Consider the following 26,296-nt stretch of genomic DNA (forward strand, 5'->3'; position numbering starts at 1 on the left):
TCCTCTGTTTGCTCTATAACTTAGTTATATTAACAGCCAACCAAAGTCACTGAAGCAGCTAAACCATTGGTCATGACCACATTATTGTTTGTAAGACCTTGCTGTGTGTAAATTAGCCAGTGTGTTTCCTACATGACAACAGTGACAACGTGTCAAAACTACTTCACTGACCAGGAAGAGCTTTGGAAGATCCTGAGTTCATGAAGGGCCCAAGATAAATTCAAGTTTTCTTTTTATTTCAGTATAAACAGTTTGAGCAGAAACAGTATTGTATGGAAATAGAGCCTTGATGCAACTGATTGAAAATGACGACAGGCTGCTGTAGTTTGTTAATGAAAAAGACCATTACCTTCAGGCAGGGAGGAACGACTTGCGCTCGAGCTTGGCACAAAGTTTTGACTCAGCCTTGTTGTGATCTGGTTTGTTAGGACGACCTGCAGAGAGGGAAAGGAGAGTTACAGCAAGGCGCCTTCACATCTTCCTCAGACCTTCTGTTCCTTCTATAAGTGAGGCTGTATGCTAACCTCCGACACAAACTGTGACATTTATATAACTCTTCTTTCGCGCGCTGAAGTGGTTCTCATCGAAGTGATGTTGCTTGAAAGCAAAGCATCTTTCCTTTCAGGAGCACTGGAAGGAATTTGGCAACCTTTCTCATTGGCAAGTGCGGTGGTGAGGGGCATTTAATGAGACAGGTGAGAACCCCATCCTTTGCTCATCTTCAAAGTTGGGATGGCCATGGATGCCAACTTAAACCTTTAGGTTGGCATTGTCTATTCAAGGGGCTCTTCCAGTTGTTGGCACTAACTTGGCACAGGTGCTAGACCCCCTAGCCATGCTGCAAATTTCCTAGTCTATAGCGCCTATGGTGTGATCACCATCCTGCATCACTTATCTCTGGCCCAGCATTGGTAGCAGTAGCCACCTCCTTCTCAATTGTGAGGTTGTTCAAAGAATTTGCTGGCCTCTGATTGGCCAGCAGCTCTTGGCGAGCAGGACCTCCACTCTTGAGGAGGACCACTGCTTCACATTTAAAATGTAGCCAGCGGGTAAGACCACTGCCACCTCCATTAAATATAACATCCAGAGTCATACCCAGACTCCCAGATATGGTGCAGCACAGGGCAGATGTCAAGTATAGCTCCCTCTGGGAGGCTTCGCCTGGAGGTCCACTGAAGATCTTGCCTAGTAGGGTGATAAATCGTCTGGAAATGAACCTTGCAGCACAGCGAGCAAACCTACATCCAGAACCTCAACCTGAGCTACAAATCTTCTCAAAACTCGCTATAGCTCCCTCTTCCTAGTCTCCATCAAATACTCCCAGGGCAGATACAGCCTAGGATTTGATACAGATAAAGATTCCTCTACACTGTCCCATTATACAGTCCCAGGGCAGATACACCACAGGTTAGACACAATGTAAAACTCCATCTATACCAATAATGCTTGAAGGCCAGATAATGGACATGGCAAATGCAAAGTAACTCTCCACTTCTGCTGCCTAGGTCCATTATAACATTATAGGTTAGACTCAACAGTAAAGCTTTCCCTTCTTCACTGCATCATGTATTAAGTACTAACACAGAGTATGCTGGAGAAACCTAGCAGGTTTGGCAGTATCTATTCAGATGGAATCAGAATTAACGTTTTGAGTCTGGTATGACACTTCTTCAGAATTGAAAGTTGTTCGAAAATGCCTGCTTTATACTTTGACAGAAGCAGAGATCCAGTGCAAAAGACAAAGGTGCTGTTTTGTTATGGAGAAACGGAAAGAGAGAGATAAAATGGATGGAGGGTTGTCTCTACCAAGAGCAAAGTAAACAGGACACAAACAAGACAAAGCTGAGTGGCGTGTGCTGGAGGATTAGAAAAATGGAGAACAGACATAATGCGGTCAGCTTTTGAAATTATAGAATTCAGTTTTGAGACCTCAAGGCAGTAAAGAAACTAAACGGAAAAGTGGGATGTTTTTCTTCAAACTTCTGTTGTGCTTTGTTGGAACATTGCAGCAGGCCCAGAACAGAAATATCAGCATGACAGCCAGGTGATTTACTGAAATGACAAACAACTGGGACGTCGGGATCATTCCGACAGACAGAGTCGAGATGCTCCACAAAGTGGTCACCCAGTCTGCATTTTGTCCTGCCAACACAAAAGAGACCACATTGTGAGCAGCGAATGCAGTAGATGGGCTTGAACTACCTGTAAAATTATGAGATAAGGTAGGCAGGAAGAACAGGGGCATAGATTTAAAGTAAGGGGCAGAAGGTTCAGAGGAGACATGAGGAAAGACGGAGTTTTTGAAGAACTAACAAAGAGGATTGATGAGGGCAGAGCGGTAGATGTGATCTATATGGACTTCAGTAAGGTGTTCAACAAGGTTCCCCATGGGAGACTGGTTAGCAAGGTTAGATCTCATGGAATACTGGGAGAACTAGCCATTTGGATACAGAACTGGCTCAAAGGTAGAAGACAGAGGGTGGTGGCGGAGGGATGTTTTTCAGACTGGAGGCCTGTGACCAGTGGAGTGCCACAAGGATCGGTGCTGGACCCACTACTTTTCATCATTTATATAAATGATTTGGATCTGAAAATAAGAGGTGAAGTTGGCATTTGGGTGGGTATATGAATAGGAAGGGTTTGGAGGGATATGGGATGGGTGCTGGCAGGTGGGACTGGATTGGGTTGGGATATCTGGTCGGCATGGACGGGTTGGACTGAAGGGTCTGCTTCCGTGTTGTACATCTCTATGACACCAGAGGGTGGTGGGAATCTGGAACTCACTGCTTGTAAGGATGGGAGAGGCAGAAACCCTCACAAACATTTAGATGTGTACTTGTGACGCCAAGGCTATGTGCCAGATTCCAAAAAATGGGATTAGAATAATTCGGCAGTTGTTTTTGACTGGCATGGAATTGGTGAGCTGAAGGGCCTTTTCTGTGCCGGCGATCTCTGACTAAGCACAACAGAAATTCTGCCTGGGTGTAAGAGCCTGGAGGGAACCCATTCTCTCCTTTTCATACCTTACTTCATACGAATTTTACACCTCTTTTTCTCTTTACCCACCATTAACAACACCGAGGTCTTTTGCATTTGGCCTCTGCCTCTGTCAAAGGTAGAGAAGAAAAGGTTTTCAACACCTTTCAGTTCCAAAAGACAGTCATCCTGGACTCGAAACATTAATGCTGGTCTGTCTGCTATTCAATGAAATCATGGTAGGTGTAACCCTCAACCCTAATGATTTTGACCCATATCCCTTAATACCTTTGCTTAACAAAAAATTATCTATCACAGATTCAAAATTAACATCCTGCATCCACTGCATCTTGTGCAAGTGTGTTCCAAACCTCTATTCTAAGCTGTAATCCTCCAAGGCCAATATATCCTTCCTAAGGTATAATGTCCTGATCTGTTCTCAGTGCTATGGCATAATTTCTGCATCCTTATACTCCCGCCCTCTAGATATAAAGGCCATCTCCCTCAAAAAGCTTACCATGACCTGAGCGGGATGATAATTTGGAGACAACTCCATCCTGGTGGACTTGTATCCAACCGGAAATGGGCTGAGACTGACTAATTTATTTCACACAAAATCATTTTAAACGTCTGCTATTAAAAACAATTACCTATTAGATTAGACTTGATTCCCTACAGTGTGGAAACAGGCCCTTCGGCCCAACAAGTCCACACTGACCCTCCGAAGAGTAACCCACCCAGACCCATTTCCCTCTGACTAATGCACCTAACACTATGGGCAATTTAGCATGGCCAATTCACCTGACCTGCATGTCTTTGTGACTGTGGGAGGAAACTGGAGTACCTGGAGAAAACCCACGCACACAGGGAGAAGGCTGGAATCAAACCCGGGTCCCTAGTGCTGTGAGGCAGCAGTGCTAAGCACCGTGCCGCCTTATTTACTATCTATGTTACTTAACTCTATGATCTGCCTGTACGGCTCGCAAGACAAAGCTTTTCACTGTGCCTTGGTACACAGGACAATAAATTCAATTCAACAACAACTTGCATTTATAACATAGCTATAACATGGTAAGACTTCCCAGAAGTCATCAAGAGTCAAACTTTTGACACAGTGCCTTTAAGATTATATTAGAATAAGTGATAATTTGATTAAAAACACGTAGAGTTTATGAAGGAGGCAGCACAATGGCTCAGTGATTGCCTTTTACCACGAGGAACTGGGTTTAATTCTACCTTTGAGTCACTGTCTGTGTGGAGTTTGTATATTCTCCCTGTGTCTACGTGGTACCCTCCAGCTGCTTTGGTTTCTTTCTACAGTCCAAAGCTGTGCAGGTTAGGTGGCTTGACCATGCTAAGTTGCCCCTAGTGTCCTGGTATATGTAGGTTAGGTGGATTAGCCATGGTTTGCAGGGATAGGGTGGGTCTGGGCGAGATGCTGTTCAGAGGGTTGGCGTGGACCCAATGGGCTGAATGGCCTGTCGGGATTCTATGAGGATCTTAAAGCTGGCTAGAGACAGAGATGTTGAAGAGTTGAGAAGGAATTTCAAAGATTATGCACTAGACAGCTGAAACTAACTGGCATTGGTGGATTATTGAGATAGTCAAGTTGCTAGAATTGGAGAGATGCAACTGGAGTTTAGAAAGGAAGGCATAGGTCACATGTGCAGTGCAACTTCTAATTGACAACCTCAGGAAATCTGACAGATGAAAGTCATTTTTTTGCACACAATTCAACAGATGTCATGGACACTAAAGCAAACTGCGCAGCTGAAAGCCTCACCACCCAAAGCATGAAACTACTGACACCAAACAAGAGCGAAGGCAGAAACTGTGCGGCTTTGCAAATGGAGCACATTTGTACCCACAATACACAGTCAAGAAAGAGAAACCAAGCCAAAGTAACTTGACTGCTTCTACATCACTGCTCATTGTGCGTGTCAAAAAATAACAAACAATATAGTTTACCTAGTCTGCTTCCTGGTCAGGGTGGTACTCCTCTTCTTAAATAGGTATGGACTCAGTCGTTTACAGTGCAGGAGGCCATTCAGCCCATTGTGTCAGCACCAGTCAACAAAGATCTGATTACTCTAATCCCATTTTCCAGTTTTTGGCCCAGAGCCATGGAAGCCAAGGCAATACAAGTGAATATCTAAATATTGTTTCAGTATCATGAGTGTTTCACCCTTTCAGGCAGCAAGTTCCAAACTCCCACTACCCTGTGAGTGGAAAAAAGTTCTCATCAATTCCCCTCTGAGCCTTACCTTAAATCTCTGCCCAGAGTTATTCACCACTTTACTAATGACTTAAATTTGGATTTTATTATCAATGGAAAAAGTGCCTTTGTTTGGAGGGATATGGGCCAAGCGCAGGCAGGTGTGACTAGATTAGTTTGGAATTATGGTTGGCATGGTCAGGTTGGACCGAAGGGTCTGTTTCCATGCTATATGACTCTACTCATTCTAACTATGTCCCTTATCATATGCACCGCTGTCATGTTCCCACTCAACATTCATTGAGCAAGGAAAACAATCTGGATATATCCATTCTTTCCTCACAGCTCAGACCCTTCAGCCCAGACAACATCCTGGTCAATTTCTGCACCTTTTCTAGTGCAATCACATCCTTCCTGAAACATAATAAATAAAATTGCACACAATACTCCAGCTGTGGCCTAAGCAGTGTTTTTTTCAGTTCCAGCGTAATCCACTTGCTTTTGGATTCTATGTTCGGATATGGGTGGCACAGTGGCTCAGTGGTTAGCACTGCTGCCCTGGGTCAGATTCCAGCCTCAGGTGACTGTCTGTGTGGAGTTTGCACATTCTCCTCCTGTCTGTACGGGTTTCCTCTGGGTGCTCCGGTTTCCTCCCACAATCCAAAGGTGTGCAGGTCGGGTGAACTGGCCATGGGAAATTGCCCATAGTGTTCAGGGATGTGTAGGTTAGGTGCATTACTCAGGGGTAACTGCAAACTAATAAGGTAGGGGAATGGGTCTGGGTGGATACTCTTCGGAGAGTTTTGTGTGGACTTGTTGGGCCAAATGGCCTGTTCCCACACTGCAGGGATTCTGTGAACAAAGGCACCTTCTCCTTGTGCATTACCTCACAGTGTTTTGGGTTGAATTCCAGTTGTTACTGATCTACCCAGCTGTCCAGTCAGCTGATACTGTCCCTCAGTTTCCAGCTATCCTCCCCACTATTTAGCACCCAACCAATTTTTTGTCATCCGTGAAATTCTCAATTTGATATATTCTCCCTCCAATTTGCATTTATATTAAACTTTTAACAAAGTAAACTATTACAATGGACTTCAACTGAATTAGTCTTGTGAAATTTTTTGTTATATTCCCTCTCAAGCATGTGCTTTCTTACTTAGGAGACCAAAACTGTACACAACGCTCCAAGAGTGATCTCACCAAAGCCCTGTAAAACTGCAGTAACACTTCTTTACTCTTATACTCTAATACTTTTATCTTGAATGCTCCCATACTAATTGCTTTCCTATTTAATTGCTCTACCTGCACGCCAACCCTCTGTGATTCATCTCCAAATTCATTCAGATCCCGCAGTGTATCAATATGCCCATGAACAATTAAAAATATCTTGCTTTTCTACTTTTCCAATGAAAATGGATAATTTTACGCTTTCACACATTATACTCTATTCTTCACGTTTGTCCAATCATTTAAATGGTCTACAGTTCTCTACTGTATATGCCATGCCTCCAAGCTATACAGAAATTACATATTTGCTTATTTATGTGCAATAGGAATTTATTTACAAGAGTTGTATTTTATTGTCTGCCCTCTGTTGTTTCCAGCAAATTCTACAGTTTGTTTGCCTGTAATCTGAGTCTATATCTCGGCCCAACCAATCAAATACCATGAGCATCAATAGTAAACAGACTCGCATCTTCAAACACATGACAGGTGCCCAATTGAACACCACAGTAGCCTTCTTGTATCCTTTTCATAATTCACTTTCCCATCTGGCTTGTACCTGGATAAATTAAAAACAACAAAACAGAAATTGCTGGAAAATCCCAGGTCTGGTTCCATCTGTGGAGAGAAAGCAGAATTAACGTTTTAGGTCGAGTGACCCTTCAGAACTGAAGATTTCTTTCTCTCCACAGATGCTGCCAATCCTGCTGCGCTTTTCCAGCAATTTCTGCCCATTTCTCATTTCCAGCATTTGTAATTCGTTCTTTTTCTGGTTAAATTACGCACTGTTTCCTCATGGAACTCATGAGTACAAATTCGAAGCAACTAACACTCGAGCACCAATCCACTAGCTACAAGCTAAGCTTTGTCATCACAAACTAATATGTTTACTTCTACTCTCGATTTTGGTCTGTTTAACAACCCTTAATCCACGGTAATTTGTTACACAATTCCATTGCCCTGTCTTTGTGAAAAAAAAATCTCCGTGTGAGGCCTAATAGAAAATTTTCTTTAAATATAAGTGATACATGACCTGCCAAGATTCCCCAAAAAGAAGGGATATTAAAAACAGGAATACAGAGGACAAATGCCAGTACTGTGAGGATCAGTCTCTGAGCATACTTAAGCCAGAAATCAATGGATGTCTGCATATGAATTACATCAACGTAAAACCCTCATCTGTCATTTCTCATGTTCATGCCAGAGAATCCCTAGAGTGCGGAAGGAGGCCATTTGGTCCACAGAGTCTGCATTGGCCCTCCGAAGAGCATCCCACACAGACTCAGAACCCTATTATTTCCCATAAACCCACATTTTCCATGGCTAATCCACCTAGCTGATAAATCCATGGACACGACGGACAATTTTAGCATGGCCAATCCACCTAACCTGCACGTCTTTGGATTGTGGGGAGGAAACTGAAGCACCCAGCGAAAACTCATGCAGACACTGGGAAAATGTGCAAACTCCACACAGTCACCTGAGGTTGTAATTGAACCTGGGTCCCTGGCACTGTGACCGAGTAGTTGTTAACCAGAGAGCCACTGTGTTGCCCAATTGATAGCTGCCCTCCCTTACACTATGTATAAGTCCCTGAATGTTCACTTTTGTTTATTAACCTGTATCCTACTCACCAATGAGTCACTTCTATTATCATTGAGTCAGAGGGTCAGCCATTGCACTGCCATGACCAGTTGCCCTAATTGCAGAGGAGATAAAGAATTATTTGTGGAGTGTCATGTGACCCTTCTTATGGAGTAGCCTGTTTGGGCTACTGATCGTCAGGGTAACCGGTCCATTCCCTTAAAGGTCTTCTCAGGGTGAATACCAGTGCAGAACCGTGCCTCCTCCAAATGAAAAGGTCAGTTTTTACAAATTAAAGACCTCCTCTGTAATGGGGTGGTAAGGTCAGCCTGCAGAGTATCATCAAGATTCAGGATAAACATCCTTCACTGGTTTTACTTACCATCTGAGGTGGATCGTCACAGTTTCTCTTTTGCCTATTCTGACCGCTGACAGTTGCACACATTGCTGGAATCTACCTGCTCCTGGTTCTGCCAGTTCTTCCTACTGTCAGGGTCTGCCCTCTCACCTGAGTTCATCTGTTCTGATCTCTGCCAGATTCTTTAATGGCCTGAGTTTTGCTGTGTCAATTCCAGCCGGTTTCATGCACATCATTGATCTGCCCAAAGCATGTTCTGCTGGTCTCACTTCAGTGTCGGATCATGGATGCTGCTGCTTTGCTTTGCTTACATTTTAATGACAGCGTAGGGCGGTGCTGGGTATGCTCAGGAGAATAAGGTTTTCAATTTTACCACTATCATAACGTTGTAAAACATGCTCAGCGATAGCCTTGGAGTAAGTTGTTAAACCAGGACCATTTATGCACAGTAGACGTCAAGTTGTGAAAGTCCCAGAGGTCTAAAGGAGCTTTTTAAGACATTTCAATAAAAGATCATTCATGGGATGGGGGCACCACTGGCTAGGCCAACATTTATTGCTTATCCCTAATTGCCCAGAGGGCAGTTAAGAAAAAAACACATTCCTGTGGGTCTGGATTCACATGTAGGCCAGACCAGGTAAGGATGACAAATCCCTTCCCTAAAAGACTTTGTGAACCAGATGGGTTTTTCTAACAAGCAACAATGGATTCATGGTCATCACTAGACTCTTAATTCCAGATTTTCATTGAATTCAAATTCTACCACGTGTGGTGGGATTAACATTCCAATGATAAAACCAGTAGGCCATCGCCTCTCATTTGAGAGGGAGCAAGAGAGACGAATGGGGCAGGGGCTAGGTTGAGAAGACGGGATCTTCATGCTAACCTCAACCTAGTGCTGGACTTGAACCTGATCAAATGGCTGCACTCTGCATTGCAAACCAGCCATCCAAGATAACCGACTCTCTCACCAGCAAAATATTAACCTTGCAGGGAGAGGCACCAAAATATAAACCTTGCAGGGAGAGACACCAAAATGTTCATCTAACAGCAAAGTATTCTAACCACTGCCCATCACATAACCTGATGTCTAGAAATGCTAGACAGGTCAATCATCTATTGACAGCTGCTTCGTTGGTACAACAACAATTTGCAAAAGGAGCAGTACAAAGATTTGAAAAAAGGCTACTAGAGGGGGAAATTGAGTTGTGGGACCATTGGATAGCTCATTCCATAAGCTCACATTGGCACGACAGGCTGAATGGCCTCACTTGGCCTCACCGTGGGCGGCACGGTGGCACAGTGGTTAGCACTGTTGCCTCACAGCGTCAGAGACCCAGGTTCAGTTCCCGCCTCAGGCGACTGACTGTGTGGAGTTTGCACGTTCTCCCCGTGTCTGCGTGGGTTTCCTCCGGGTGCTCCAGTTTCCTCCCACAGTCCAAAGATGTGCAGGGTCAGGTGAATTGGCCATGCTCAATTGCCCGTAGTGTTAGGTAAGGGGTAAATGTAGGGGAATGGGTGGGCTGCGCTTCGGCGGGTCGGTGTGGACTTGTTGGGCCGAAGGGCCTGTTTCCACACTGTAAGTCTAATCTAAACTTTGTGCAGTAGGTTGTAGTGTATTGCTTTAGCGCATTCCTGAAAAACAAACAGGAAGCAATTTGCTTGCCAAAAGCTGTTAGGAAATTAATTAGTTTACAAATCAACATAAGTAAATAAATCATTGCACTCAAGAAGGAACAACAGCCCTTTTCTATCCATATGTTTAGTTTCACGAACGAATTAAAACCAACTTTAATACACCAGTGGTGTACCAGAGGATCAGTGCCTGGGCTCCAGCTGTTCACAATTTCACTGTGAGAACCAATTGTAATATCTAAAAGTTTGCAGATGATACAGAACTTGGGAATGTGAATTGTGAGAAGAATGTGAAGAGGACTTTGGCAGGCTGAGTGGACAAGGGTGTGGCAGATAGAATATACTTTGTGAATATAGTGAATATATTAGTGCGAGGTTATCCATTTTGGTCAAAAGCATGAAGGGGCAGGGTATTTCTAGAAAGGTGAGAGGTTTAAAAGTGTTGATGCCCAAAGTGACCAAGATGTCCTTGTTCATAATTAACTGAAAACTAGCACGTAGGTAAAGTAAGAAGTTTGCAAACGATTGTTTGCCTTTTTCTCAGAGTGATCTGAGTAAAGGTACAAAGAAGTTTTGCTTCAATGGTACAGTACTCCGGTTCAACCTCATATGGAGTATTGTGTGCAGAACTGGTCCCCTTGCCTTACCAACCATATATTTGCCTCAGAAGTTCAGTGGAGGTGTACTGATTACTGGTATGGTAGAACATTATGAGGAGAGATTGAGGACACTGCGCCTGTGTTCTCCCAAATTAAGGGGAGAAGTGATCTCATAAAACCAACAAAGTCCCTGAAGGAATAGACAGACTAGATGCAGAAAGTATGTTTTCCCTGGCTGTGAGTTGCTCAACCAAGAAACACTGTTTCAGAATAAATAGTAAGCCATTTAGACAGATGAAGAAGAAGGTCTTCGCACAGAGCTTAGTGAATTGGTGGAATTCTCTGCCCAAGACAATTGTGGAAGCTCAGCCATTAGTCCAGTTCAGATTGTTAGTTACTACTTTTTACTCACAAATTATACCAAAGGAGTGAGTGGTGGGTGTGCAGAATGCACTGCCAGCAGTGGTAGTACAGTCAGGTACATTAGGAACATTTAAGCGACTCTTGGACAGTCACATAGATGACAGTAGAGTGAGGGATATGGAGGTTAGTTTGATCTTAGAGTAGGATAAAAGGTCGGCACAACATCGCGGGCTGAAAGGCCTGTACTGCGCTGGGAGAAGGTGAAGACTCCGGATGCTGGAAATCAGTCGAGAGTGTGGTGCTGGCAAAGCACAGCAGTGTCAGGCAGCATCTGAGGAGCAGGAGAATCGGCATTTTGAATAACAGCCCTTCATCTGAAATGAAGCTTGTGAGCTGAAGGGGCTGAGAGATACATAGGAGGGGGTTGGGAACCCTTCATTCCTGAGGAAGGCCTCTTGCCCGAAATGCCGATTCTCCTGCTCCTCGGATGCTGCCTAACCTGCTGTGCTTTTCCAGCACCACACTCTGTGCTGTGCTATGCTCTTCTATGTTCTAAATGTCGATAGCATGGAAATACATGAGGTAGATGACCATCCATGACGTGGAATAATGGATCAGGCAGGACAATGATCTTCTCCAGCTCCTATGTTCCAATAGTTGACAATTATTTTTAAAATACATTAAACAACGAAAAAAAGACGGATGCTGTAATCTCATGACTGGACTTCAAAGAAACCTTCCAGAAGTTTGTCAGAAGTCAAAGGTCAGCCTGAAAATCGATCCTTGATGGGACTAGAATTCTAAACATTGTATTATAAACTGCCAGGGTGACATTGTCTCGAATAAAAAAAAACATAATTAATGGTATTACAGGTTATCCTCATCCAGAAGGAAGATGTGGTAATGACATTCCACTTAACCAATGGGTTACTGACAGTCATTTAATTTGTGACACAAACCATTGTCTTAATAGTAAACCCCCCCACCCTTTACTTCAACATCCACCTCCTCCCCACTACCACCAAAATCTCCAACCAAAGAAAGCTTGGTAATCTGACTCCCACAGTGACATAATTTTTAAATTGCAGTCAGTTATGGCAGACAAAACTGCTTCTTACAGCATTTACTGATGATACCAAACACAAACACCAGGCTACCAAGAAGAAAGAAATTCTAGCTAGTATCTGTGTTCTCTACAAAGCAGAAACAATACCCACATCAGAAGAACTTTGAATGAGAAGAAATTGTCTACAACTCCTGAATTGCTGGCCAGCCAATCATCTAGTCCAGCGTCTCAAAGCCCCTCTTAAAGTAAGGACATTATTAAATTCATCTCCCCGACTGGGTTTGTACTTAGGTTGTTGTAAATTGAATAATCTATTTGCCCTTTTTGAGTAGGTTTAACATTTCCACACTGTCCTTAACAGTGTGTGGCTTTCACACACAAAGAAGATAACGAAATCAGGTTTAACGAAAGGTCAGTGCAAATTTGTACTTTACTTTCTTCAACACGCCTTACTTGGCTTAACAAAATCCACATTGAAATCGACAAAAACATTATCATTTGATTGATGCTTCACAGCTTTCCACCATTAATGTAGAGTTCAACAACTTTAGATCATAACTATTAAAAAGCATGCAGGATCCTTCAAGTCAAATACAAAAGCTGGACAGTTATTCTAATGCTTTATAAACCACAGTTAGGCTCCAGTACTGTGCCTGATTATGGGCAGGGAAGGATGCCCAGGCTTTGCATTGGAAACTAGAAATAAATCAATAGCGTGACACCAGTTATATGAACAGTCTAAATAAACCCTTTACAACACGGAAGATTCAGGAGAGATTTAATGGAGGTGTTCAAATTTTTGAGGAGGTTTAGTCAAGGAGGTGTGAAGAAATTTCTGTTGTCCACAGAATACCATTTAAATGTAACTGGCAAGGGTGGACGATGGGATGAGGAAAATTGTTTTTACATGGTGAATCATGGTTACAACCGCACAGCCTAAAAGGGCAGATTCAGTAGGAATTTTCTTAAGCAAATTTGATTAATACTGGCCAAGAAGAATATTTGCAGGGCAATGGGGAAATAGCAGGGGTCGAGACTAATTGGAAGTGCTTTCAGAGGTCTGCCATGTGGACTTAATGATCTTTCTCTGTGCTCTATGATTCTAACCATTTCCTCCCATTTTGTTGAGCAGCAGCTGGCAATAATGATTCTGCTGTAAACATTTACACCTCCCCGGACGCATTTTTGTTTCTTTACCCGTCCCACAATCCCTTTAGCATCTACCATCATCCCTCCATCCTTTGTTCTTCAATTTCACTTGGCTATTCATTCCAGTTTCAATGAAAAGTATTTAAACTTTATAAAAATAAATTAATTTGTGGGAATGTGGTGCTTCAGGCAAGATATTCATTGACTAATGCCAACTGCCCTTATTTGAGGTACTGGGCCACTGCAGACCACATAGGTATGGCCTTAGTTAGAAAGAGAATACCAGAATTTTGAGCCAGCAACAATGGAAGAAATTAATTTCCCTCAAGTGTGAGTCTGATTTCCTTTTTAAATCATTATTCTTTGCCATTTCCACCATCTTCTTGGGAAAGGAGCTCCAGGTCTTGATCGCATAATGGTGCATAAAATGCTTCTTCCTCATGTTCCTCTGTATCTTCTGCCAAAAGCTAAACTCTGTGTACCCCAGTGATTGTCCCATCAGCTAACGGGAACAGCTACGAACAAATGATGGACAGGAAAAAGGTCTCTAGTCCATTCAGGCTGTCGAATACAATATGTGCACGCTCTACATTATCTTCTGGGTTATGCATAATCAAAAACTAGATTTTATATTTAAAAAAGGCAAATTTGGGAGGAAAAGTATGATTTCGCCAATGTCATTAGGGGGAAATCAAACTAGGCCTAGCAAATTACATGTTTTAACTTTCAGATTTACTGCTGAAGAGTTCATGCCTCAACATCTATTGATGTTTGTATTTTAAAAAGTGCTATTTTTCAGTACTTTTCCAGAAGTTTTGTTCTCTCACAAGTTTTCACCGGAGGTGAAGGAACACAAAGAACATATACATGCCAATTTTGCTGTCGATCACCAGAAAACATTTGAGAAGTCTCTTGAACTGATTCATGCAGAGGGTCAAATCTCTTAAGTTAGCGGTTTTCTATACCACAAGTTAACAATCTATTTGCTTTAAAGTTGATTCATGCAAGACCTATGAAGTCTTGAGGCACTGTGGAAATAACCATACTGCTGGGCCAAATGCTCCAGGTTCACATACCACATTGGCCTTGATAGCCATGGAAAGTTTGTCATAAAGTGACCAAACAGGCTAATTTTCTTTCTGTAAATCCGTCAGAAGCACCTATGGGTACTGGCAAGAGCAGAAGAGTTTCCTGGTCAGCCAGAACCATGTAGTAGCAGCAGCATAACAGCCTCCCCAAACTAAAATATTTCACATTGGTTTTTGTCATGAGTAAGCATCACCGTCATTCTGAGGTACTACCAGATACAGACCTCCTTATTTCATTACGATTTGTTGCTGATCTGTAAATTTGAAATTTGCATTGCTTATGTGTTACCCAATATAGATAAATCCCAATATTTGTGCAATGCTGTAGATAAAGACTCCAGCCTATGTTTTATCCTGCATCTAGAGTGCAGCCTGTGTTTTCAATAACACATAGCATATCCCAGCTGGGGTACCATTCTATACATAACAAATCCACTGCAAGCTAAATCTAAACGTGCAGATGGAATTAGACCCAAGAGGAAAATACACACTCGCCAAGTAAAAATTTAAAGGAATTTCACCTAGTGCAGATCCTCTCGCCTCCCACCAAACTTTTCTGAGTTTTGGCTGACTGAATTACAGCATCCCATAAAATTCCTGCTGACACAACGCTCTGTCTTTTCTTGAATAAGAGAAATACTCTGGAGTTTTTCAGCGAGTAACAGGACTTTACAAAATGATTTCAGCTCACATTGACAAATTTCTGGGGCTCAGTGAGGTTACACAACACCACACATCTTCCTGCCTGGGAAGGGTACAAGGCTGCATCTCCAGAAGCAATGTATAGGAATGGGAGCAGGAGTCATAGAGATGTACAGCATGAAAACAGACCCTTCGGTCCAACCAGTCTATACCGACCAGATATCCCAACCCAATCTAGTCCCACCGCCAGCACCTGGCCCATATCCCTCCAAACCCTTCCTATTCATATACCCATCCAAATGTCTCTTAAATGTTGTAATTGTATCAGCCTCCACCACATCCTCTGGCAGCTCATTCCATACACATACCACCCTCTGCGTGAAAAAGTTGCCCCTTAGGTCTCTTTTATATCTTTCCCCTCTCACCCTAAACCTATGCCCTCTAGTTCTGGACTCCCCGACCCCAGGGAAAAGACTTTGTATATTTCTCCTATACATGCCCCTCATAATTTTGGAATAATCTATAAGGTCACCCCTCAGCCTCCGATGCTCCAAGGAAAATAGCCCCAGACTTTTCAGCCTCTCCCTGTAGCCCAGATCCTCCAACCCTGGCAACATCCTTGTAAATCTTTTCTGAAACCTTTCAAGTTTCACAACATCGTTCCAATAGGAAGGAGACCAGAATTGCACGCAATATTCCAACAGTGGCCTAACCAATGTCCTGTACAGCTGCAACATGACCTCCCAACTCCTGTACTCATTACTCTGACCAAGGAAAGCATACCAAAAGCCTTCCTCACTATCCTTTCTACCAGTGACTCCACTTTCAAGGAGCTATGAACCTGCACTCTAAAGTCTCTTTGTTCAGCAACACTCCCTAGGACCTTACCATCAGTCACAAATAAATCCAATGAGGAATTCAGGAGAAATCTCCTTATTCAGAGCATGATCCGAATGTAGAACATGCTACAATATGCAAGAATTAAAGTGTCACATTTCTGACTTGTGCCTTAGATCCTCCAGATCCTCCTGAAGCCGCTATCTTCCTCAAAGCACACATTCCCACTTAGTTTTATATCTTCTGCAAATTTGAAATGTTGCATGTGGTCTTCACCTCCATATATTGTGAACAGGTGGGACCCAAGTATTGATCCTTGTGGTACCCCACTAGTCACAGCCTGCCAAGATGAGAATGGCCGAGTCGTTAACATTGACTAGAAACTGAAGTGAACGAGTTATATGAACACTGTGGTTACAAGAGCAGGACAAAAGCTGGAATTTTACAATGATAAGCTCGCTACTTGACTCTGCAAAGCCTGCTCATCTATTCACCACACACACAGAAGTCAGGCACAAGTCAGGGAGAACACTCTCCACTTAACTGGATAAAGATACATCCAACAAAACTCAAAAAGCTCAACACTGTCCACAACACATAGTTCAGAGATGTGCAGGCTAGGTGAATTAGCGGTGTGGGTCTGGGTGGGATGCTCTTTGGAGAGTTGGTTTAACCTGATGGGCTGAATGGCCTGCTTCCACACTGTAGGGATTCTATAATTCTATAACACATCTGCACGTTTAACTGGCATGCCATCCACCATCTTGAACACTGATTCACTCCACCGCTAACACACAGTGGCAGCAGTGCGTGCCATCAAAGTTGTACCCAAAGTTGTACAACATACTGCCTGCACACTGCATTCCAGCCTACCAAAGGGTGCCATGGTCAAAATACAGGGAAGGCAAAGTGACCAATTCTGCAAGGAGTTGTTCCTCTAATCAGAGCCAATAGCTCTCACATTTGCTGCTGATAGCCTCATTGGGGGATGAGATTGCTGCATGGAGGTGGGGAGGGGAGAGGCTTCCTGCTTGAGGGTTGGAGGGTAAATGTGGAAAGTGAGGTTGGAAGCAGGACTCTCAGCTGCACAGGAAGATTCAAGGTCATGAGGATTGTCAGTGACAACAACAGGGAGACTCAGGAAAGTGGAAAGGGAGTGGAGAAAGCACATCTTGGTGCCTTTCCAGCCAAAACACATTTCTCCTCAACGATATTAATCTTAAAGCAGCTTGAGTCTGGTTAACTGGAATCTATGCCAATGCGTGCCCAGCTCTCTCACAGTGTGACAGTGGGTGAGAGTGAATGGACGAGAGACCCAGGCGCGCGCGCACACAGATGGACAGTTCACACATGCGCTCACAAACACTCCTCCCCATTCTCCCTGTCTGAAAACCTATCCATGCACAAACCAGGTTGGGAGAGGACAAAAACTCAGGCTGAATGTCAACCTGTTTCTGACCTCACTTTTGTAAGAATTCTAGCGAGGCTAGCTCAGAATCTGCACCACCAGATGCAAACACAAGGTTAGTCAACATAACTGTCAGACTTTGCCCTCATTCCCTTCCTCCCCTGGTGATAAAACTTGGTACCTCATCTATTTCTCTGAAACCTGGGACTGTTAGCATACCTGCCCTTGCCCTCCCCCAACCCCACGCTCCTACCACCACCCTCCCAAAAGATAATGGCGAGCATAAAAGGGAGAATGTTTATTTCTGACTGCAATACAAAAAAACCCCTCAGTTTCTAGTCTCGGTAGTGTAGGTGGAACATTGCCTACCTAATTACCAAAGAACAGAAAGCCCAAGGTTCAATGTCTGCTCTGTATAAGTCAGCAGATTTTATGACATTTTCTAGGGCTATAACTAACTTTAAGACCTTGGACCTTGAGGTGGGTCTCCCACTCCCAAGCATCGATATTGAATGTCCATGCTGGAAAGCTTCACATCCAGTATTCTGACCTCTGCAATAAAGAAATATGCCAGCACTGTATGCTCATATGGGGCAAGGCACTGCAAAATCCACAGAAGCCAATTAATTTGCATAAGAATTGACAAGCAGTGAATGGTAGGGGGAGGGTGGGGTGGTAGAGAGAACAATTGGTAGGGAGAAAAAGGAATTAGGACTGATTTCTTTTACCTTGGCGGTGATGTGACCAAGTCAGATAATCCCACCTGCTGCCTGCAAAAGTATCACATGGCCCAAATAAAAATGGGCGATGACAAGAGCAGAACAACCCTGACCCCCGAGTACCAGACCAAACACACCTTTACTACTCTATTAATTCCAGCACTGGAATGCACAGTCCAAAGATGTGCAGGTTAGGTGGACTGGTCACATTCAGGGCGGCATGGTGGCACAGTGGTTAGCACTGCTGCCTCACAGCGCCAGAGACCCGGGTTCAATTCCCACCTCAGGCGATTGACTGTGTGGAGTTTGCACATTCTCCATGTGTCTGCGTGGGTTTCCTCCAGGAGCTCCGGTTTCCTCCCACAGTCCAAAAATGTGCAGGTTAGGTGAATTGGCCATGCTAAATTGCCCGCAGTGTTAGGTGAAGGGGTAAATGTAGGAGAATAGGCCTGGGTGGGTTGCACTTCAGCAGGTCGGTGTGGGCTTGTTGGGCTGAAGGGCCTGTTTCCGCACTGTAATTAATCTAATCTAATAATCTAAATGGCCCAAGCTACGTGGGTTAGCCATTGGAAATGCTGGGTTACAGGAATAGGATGAGGTGGTAAGTCTAGGTGGGACGCTCTTCGGAGGGTTAATAGGCCACATGGCATGTTCCCACACTGTAGGGATTCGATTATTCTACTCTTTGATTCTATTGTGACAGAAACCATACCACTAAGAGTAGGTAGCTTATTTTTTCTGGTCCTGAGACCCAAAGGTACAAGCCACACAGCTCATTGAGTGTCTTTGGGGTGAGGGCACTCAGTAGTTGGCCTAACATGGATCCAAAGCTTCAACAAAATTATATATTACTGGTGGGCAATGTGCCATCAGCACAAGCTTTATGTGAATGTTTGAATCCCCTGAAACACCATCTCATTCTTATTGCCAGCTCAGGGCAGTCAGCACTCCCATGACAAAGGAAGCAAGTAATCAGAATACAGTTTTGGCATTTCTCCCAAACACTCCTTAGTCATTCACAGCCAGATCATTTTATATACCAGACAGCTACCACCCACACAAATCTCTGCTTCAGTACACAGTTCTTGCAGAGCTATCGAACCTCAGCTGGGATGGTCAAATTGTTGGCAGTGTGTTGACCTAGGGAGAGGAAGAAACTGACAACATACTTACAATGTAGTGACCTCTAATGGTAAGTGGCATAGCCTGAGATCACAAGCAATACAGGCACCCCAAAACCCCAGGCACTAGACTGGTCTGCTGGTATCCACTAGTTAGATATACACATGAGGACATGGGTATGAACGGTATGGTGCCTCAGTGATTAGTATTGCTGACTCACAATACCAGGGACTCAGGTTTGATTCTACTCTTGGTGATTGTGTGGAGTTTGCATGTTCTTCTTGTCCCTACATGGGTTGCCTTCCACAGTCAAAAAATGTGCAAGTTAGGTGGATTGGCCATATAATGCACAGTTGCAGTGAGAGGGTAGGGAGATGGGTCTGGATGGGATGCTCTTTCAAGAGCTGGTGTGAACTTGATTGGCTGAATGGCCTGCTTCGACGCTGTAGAGATTCTATAATTCGCAAGGTTACTGCAGCAGCAATTCAGCAGAAAATCGGGTTGGATCCAACTTGAAGAAATTAAAACTTAGGACCGTATAAAGCCCTTTCAGTCAGAAAGGCAGAAGGATAGCAGTGGGTGTGAGGCTGACTTGACAACAGCACCTTGTATAGCCTCTTCTTGACCAAGCCAGGGCAGCCATTCTTGACTTTAGTGGACACGGTGACTCTGAATGTGCTGAGGTTGGATCTGTCACTGCTCTTTCCCCCTCATTTGAAAGGTTCAGATCAGCAAAGTCAGTGGGAATGGAAGTGTAACATCTTTCATCCCTTCAATACACCAAGATACATTCATTTCTCAAATTCTAACCTCTCCACTATTGACAGCTGCGTCTTCCTGTGAATTGACTCCAAATTTTCCCACCAAAACTCTCCATTTCTTCTCCTTTAACTTTGATTTGTTATTGTCACATGTATCGAGACACAGTGACAAGTAGTTTCGTATGCTAACCAGACAAACCATTCCTTCCATAATAGAACAGAATGTAGAATATACTGTTACAGCTACAGAGAAGGCACAAGGATAAACTCTAACCAATGAGAGGTCCGTTCGTAAGTCAGAAAAGAGCGGGCAAGAAGTTGTTCTTGAAGCTAATAGTATGCGTTTTCAAACTTTTGTACTTTCTGCTTGATTTAAGATGGGAGAGAGTATAGCCAGGGTGGGAGGAGGCTTTGATGATGTTGGCTACTTTCCCCAGTGTAGCCAATGGATGGCAGGCTGGTTTTCATGATGGACTGAACTGCATTCACAAGGTTCTGTAATTTCTTGTGGTCTTGGGCAAAGTAGTTGCCGTACCAAACTGTGATGCATCTGCATAGGATGCTTTCTATGGCGCATCTATAAAAATTGGTAATAGTCATTGTGGACATGCTGAATTTCTAAGCCTTCTGAGGAAATAGAGGCACTGGTTTACTTTCTTGACTGTATTGTACTGTCGACGTGGATGGACCAGGACAGATAACTGGCGATCATCACTCCTAGAAACTTGTAGTTCTCGACCACCTCCACCATTGATACAGACAAGGGCGCACCCTCCACTCCACTTCCTGAAGTTGGTGATCAGCAACTTTGCTGAGAATGAGTGAGATATTGTCGTCTTTACACCATGCCATTAAGCTGTTTATCTCCTTCCTGTAGTCTGTCTCATCGTGGTTTAAGATTCGATCCGCTACGGTGGTGTCATCAGTAAATGTGTAAAATGGAATTAGATTCCTTTAAGACGTTCTTCAACCAAAACTCCTCCTCCCCCACCCACCACCAACAAAAACCTCAACTCAGCTCTCGGATATCTGACCTAATATTGTCCTACCTGGGTTAGAGCTAATTTTATTAAATACTGCACCTACAAAAGTGCACATACTTTGCTAAAATGCAATATAGAGTGAAGATCATTGCTAAGAGTCTCAGTAATTTTACTTGAGTGTGGCAGCCACACCATTCTGGTCTGATTATGCGAGAACTGGGACTTTCTGAGTCAGGTACTTAGTGCTGTATCCTAGCACTTAAACAATAACCAGCTTCATATGAGTTGAGACTTATGTTATTTGAGAAGTGCACACCTTTGATAGAAGCTGTGCATTATTTGTATGATTCCTCTGTAACTGAGATATTATCCTAAACAAAGCCTGCCCTGTTCTCAAAATCAAATTCCCTGTGGCACGTGAGATAATTTAACAATGACGCTGAGGCGACACACAAACCATACTGTACAGACAGGAATACATCATTCCTCTTTATCCAGTATCTGTTGCACATGTACAGCAGCTGACACTGAAAGACACATGGGTTGTATAGTATCAGGCATGAGTGAATTTTTCCCTTTTCCCGGTGTGCACTGTACATGTAAGGAAGCTGACAGTTGTAGTCTGTACACTACTACACAGACGGGAATCATTTTACCCAGTGTGTACTCTGCAGGTGTAGGAGTTGATATAGAAGCATGCGTAATCTATGCAATATCACACAGAAATGAATCATTTATCTTTCACCTGCTCTATACATGCACAGGTGCTGACACTGAGACACACATAGCCTGTACCAGACAGTCAAGGTAATCAACGCCAAATTTTGGTGAAACAAATAAGAGGCACCTTGACTTTGAGGGCTAGGGTGCTGTTCACGAGCTGTCGGTGGGGGGGCGGGGCGGGGGGGGGTCAGCTATCATGGCTATCTTATTGCCATTGGGATCTGATATGATGCAACACAGAGTTCTCTTGGAGGCTGTGACTTAAGAATAACTGTGTTATGCTCAAGTTGAGGATCCCGAATTCTTTAAAGTTCCAGTCCAGATAACACAAACCATTAGCTCATGGGTGAGGCAGGATGAAGTGGCTCTCCTTCTTTATTCACCTAGCTTCCCCCCTCCCAGTTAAGTATAATAAGGTCAACTTCCAAAGGATTCCAAATGAGCAGACTAAATGAACACTTGCTTTAAACAGGAGCCAAATTAGCTAGAATTTTTTGAATTAACAAAAAGAATAATTTGAGTAATTACTACACGCAAGGGGAAAGATAAACCCAAGAAACAGTTGAGAAGTAAGAGGTGAGTTTAAAAAAATAAAAGCTACAAAATGGTTATAGAGACAGATCTCTGTTTCAGCTGCTCTTCATGAACAATGCAATGTTGCAGACGTTATTGGTTTGTGTCAGTACGTTGACGTTGGTTGGTAATCAGTCACAGAGACATAGAGATGTAAAGCACTGAAACAGACCCTTTGGTCTAACTAGTACATGCCGACCAGTTATCCTAACCTAACCTAGTCCCATTTGCCAGCGCTTAGCCCATATCTCTCTAAACTTTTCTTATTCATATACCCGTTCAGATGCCTTTTAAATGCTGTAGATGTATCAGCCTCCACCACTTCCTCTGGCAGCTCATTCCATACACGTACCACCCTCTGCATGAAAATATTGCCCCTTAGGTCCCTTTTATATCTTTTCCCTCTCACCCCGAATATACGCCCTCTTGTTCACAACAGATGTTAAGTTTACTGGTCTATAGTTTCCAGGCTTTTCTTTGCAGCCTTTCTTGCGTAACGGCACAAGATTTGCTACCCTCCAGTCTTCTGGGTTCTCACCCTTGGCTAACCATGATGAAAAATATCAGCCAGGGCCCCACAATTTCTTCTCTGGCCTCTTGCAGTGGTCTTATATATGTCTGGTCAGGACCAGGAAAATGATCCACCTTCATACATTCTAATACATCCAACACCTCCTCTACACTGATATGGACTGTCCCCAAGATGTCGCCATTAATTTCCCCAAGTCTTCATGTCTTTCTCCATGGTAAACACAGAGGAGAAATATTCATTGAGGATCTCGCCCATCTCGTGGTTCTACACATAAATGTCCATTTTGGTCCTAAGTGGCCCTATTCTCTGTCAAGTTATTCTTTTTCCTTCAATATAATTAAAGTATCTCTTTGGATTCATCCTAATCTTCTCAGCCCAGGCTATCTCGTGCCCCGTTTTCACCTTGCTGATTTCCTTCTTCAGTAAACTCCTGTATTCCCTGGATACCTCCAGGGATTCCCTTGATCCCAGCTGTCAGTCCCGGAGCCATGCCTCCTCTTTTCTGGCCAAAACCTTAATATCTCTTGTCATCCAGGGTTCCCTATTCTTGTCAACCTTGTCCTTCACCCTCACAGGAACATGGAACACAGGAACAGGGCCTTGAACTCTAGCTGTCTCACTTTTAAAGGCCTCCCACTTGCCAGAGGTCGCTCTCCCTGCAAACAAACTACTCCAATCAACCCTTGCAAGCTCTTGACTAATTCCTTCAAAATTCACCTTGCCCCAATTTCGAACTTGAAGCGAGGTGAAGTCAGTGGATTGGCCATGCAAAATTACCAAGTGTTCAGGGATGTGTAGGTTAGGTACGTTAGCCATGGGAAATGCGGGGATACAGGGATAGAGTAGGGGAGTGGTTCTCGGTGCACTTCGGAGGGTTACGTGGACTTAGTGTGTCCAATGGCCTGTTTCCACATGGTAGGGATTCAGTGTTCTACGTTTACTTGCAACACAGGGTAACAAGGTGACAGGTCTTCAATTACGACCTTTGTGACACACTAAAGCTTGAATCCAGGCCAGTACAAGAATGTTAAGTCTCACCAGCATACTCAGTGGAGGTGAAACTGACTTTTTAACCTGTCATTGTATACTCTTCAAAAGGAAAAATATAAAATGTGTCTGCAGTTTAGGACACAATTCATAAGGGGTGGCTTGCTGTTGAGCAGGAGTCATCAGCCCCTTGTTATTTTCTGTAATCACATAATATCACTAATGTCTAGTCGGTTTTGATTTGCCTCTTCCAACCCTCACAGCCTCTTCTTTGAAAGGCTGATGTTTAAGTTATTTTTGCATCTATTGTTGTAACAATCATTGGGTTTTCCTCTCTCTCTGAACAGCCACTTACTTCACATCATCAGAGATTTTTACCTGTATCAGTCCTATTTCTAAAGAGGCATTTTGGATTTACCAGCTAACAATGTCCACAGTACTTTGGTGTTCCACCCCATCAACCAAACAACTGTCATGACGAGGTATCATAATCCTTGTTAACTACAAATGTAGTCAACTTTTAATTCAGGCTTTTCAAAAAAGATACAGGCAAAAGAGAACTCCAGATGTGGCTGCATCGAGAGGAACCCTCGAATGTCACACTTGAAGGAAGCTTCAAAGGAAGAAGTGCACTACAAATGAAATATAATCTCCTTTGTGGATCTCAAACTGTGACAGGATGGGAGAACAGACAGCAGTCTGGGTAAGGGACAGGTTTCAATTTTTTCTATTTCAACAATACAAGGAAAGGATTAAAAGTGAATTTTGACCTGGCTGTTTGTATGCTAGTGAGTTGCATGTGTGTGTGTGTGTGCTAGTGAGATGTAGGTATATGTACATGTACGCAAGCCCGCTAGTGAGGGGTGTGTGTGTGTGTGTGCATGTATGTGTGTTCCAGTATTAGCATGCTATGGAAGTTATTATAGAAGAACCATCCATTAGTCACCTCAGCATTGCAGGTAAAGAACACTTTCATTGAGTGCTGAAAAATCAGTTCAAAAGGAAACAGTACAAAAGAATTTCAGCTAACCTGCAAGTTCAAGGATCTCAAAAATTAAAATACCCATAGATTGATCTGTATATCCTTTTAATTTTTTTTGGACTCACTTCACATTTCAAATCTTTATGCATATATGTTGCATTATTTCTTCTTCTCATGATTTGTAATTGACACATTAATTCTTTAAAAAAGCCGAGTTAAATCTAAAACATAAAGCCAAATGATGGTTTGAACGGCAATATAGCACCATTCCTTCTCTTTTATCTAAGGTATACTGTAAATTCACAGGAACTGACACTGAAACTCAGAGGCCTACAGCGTCATATATGAGGGATTAACTTCCTTTTATTCCAGTGTGTACAGAAGCTCACACTGCTCTAGAAAGAGTCAAGAAGCAGAATGACCTTTTCATAATAATATGGTCCAACACAGAAAACAGCCATTTGGCCCATTGTGCTGATGCTGGCTCTTTGAAAGTGTTATCCAATAGTCCCATTTCCCTGCTTTTTCCCCTTAGCCTCTGCAAAGGCCTTTTTTTAAATAAATATTTGTTGCAATCTCATTTGATAGTTACCACTTGCACCACCTTTTGAGATCATGATTATTGGTTATGACCTTGATTGCACAATGCAAAAACAACTTCTCATCTCCCCACTGGATCCTTTTTTTCCCTAATAATTATTGTTCCTCAGGGTTAAAAGGGTCTGATATACATGGAGTCTTACAGGCCAAAGGTTTGGAGGAATATGGACCAAACACAGGCAGGTGGGACTAGTTTTAGTTTGTCAGTATGGATTAGTTGGATTGAAGTGTCTATTTCTATGCTGTATGGCTCTATGACATTGGGTCATGGTCGGTTCAGCTGACTGAATCAAAGAATTCCTACAGTGTGGAAGCAAACCCATTTGGTCTATCAAGTCCACACCGATCCTCCGAAGAGCATCCCACCCAGATCCACACCCTTACCCTATCCCTGCAGCCCTACATTTCCCATGGCTAATCCATTTAGCCTGCACATCCCTGAACACTGTGGGAAATTTAGCACGGCAAATCCACCTAACTCGCACATCTTTGTGACTGTGGGAGGAAACCGGAACTCCCAGCAGAAAATCTGTTAACAGACACGGCGAGAACGTGCAAACTCCACACAGATAGTGGAATCGAACCCGGGTCCTGGTGATGAGAGGCAGTGATGCTAACCACTAGGCCACTACGATCCTGGTGTTGGGGCTCTGGATGGGAGCAGAATCAGTTAGGGTGCCATTTGGTACACTTGCAAAATACAAGTGCCAGGCCCAGACAAAACTACATCTGCTTACAATCCACTGGTTTTCTGGCATCCAGTGGAATAGTCAGCAGTTCCAGAATAGGAAAAGATGATGAGGAACAAGTGGAAATTAGTGGTTAAAAAGAACCCCCCGTGGAACATTCCAGATAAACAAATCCAACACCACAAAGATTTATGGGCGATGGCTGCAACCAGAATTTGCTCAAATTACCATTTACTCAAATTAAAGCTGCGTGCTGAAATTATCTGACCATTTGATTTTTTTGTTGTGAATTACCATTACTGTGCCATTTATTGGAATTCCTGGCTAATTCACTTGTGTTTAAGTGGAAAAACAAATTTGTTTCAGTAAACTGCAAGTTTAGCAATGTGTCTAACCAAGCACACAGTGTAGTACTGAATACACAGTCAAGTATGTATGCAGATGCACACACAAACATGACACTCAGAAACAAAAAAGTACT

General features: G+C 43.3%; 1 protein-coding gene across 5 annotated transcripts in view; it reads right to left on the bottom strand.

Moving 5' to 3' along the window:
- rad51b (RAD51 paralog B) overlaps positions 1-26,296 on the bottom strand; it is a 520,835-nt gene that overhangs the window by 201,257 nt on the left and 293,282 nt on the right. For all 5 annotated transcript variants that reach the window (XM_072569304.1, XM_072569303.1, XM_072569302.1 and 2 more), the window contains exon 8: positions 350-434. In XM_072569304.1, coding sequence (XP_072425405.1) covers positions 350-434 — 85 coding nt within the window. The remainder of the gene's footprint in view (positions 1-349; positions 435-26,296) is intronic.

Source organism: Chiloscyllium punctatum, chromosome 4, assembly GCF_047496795.1.
Source record: "Chiloscyllium punctatum isolate Juve2018m chromosome 4, sChiPun1.3, whole genome shotgun sequence".
NCBI lineage: Eukaryota > Metazoa > Chordata > Chondrichthyes > Orectolobiformes > Hemiscylliidae > Chiloscyllium > Chiloscyllium punctatum.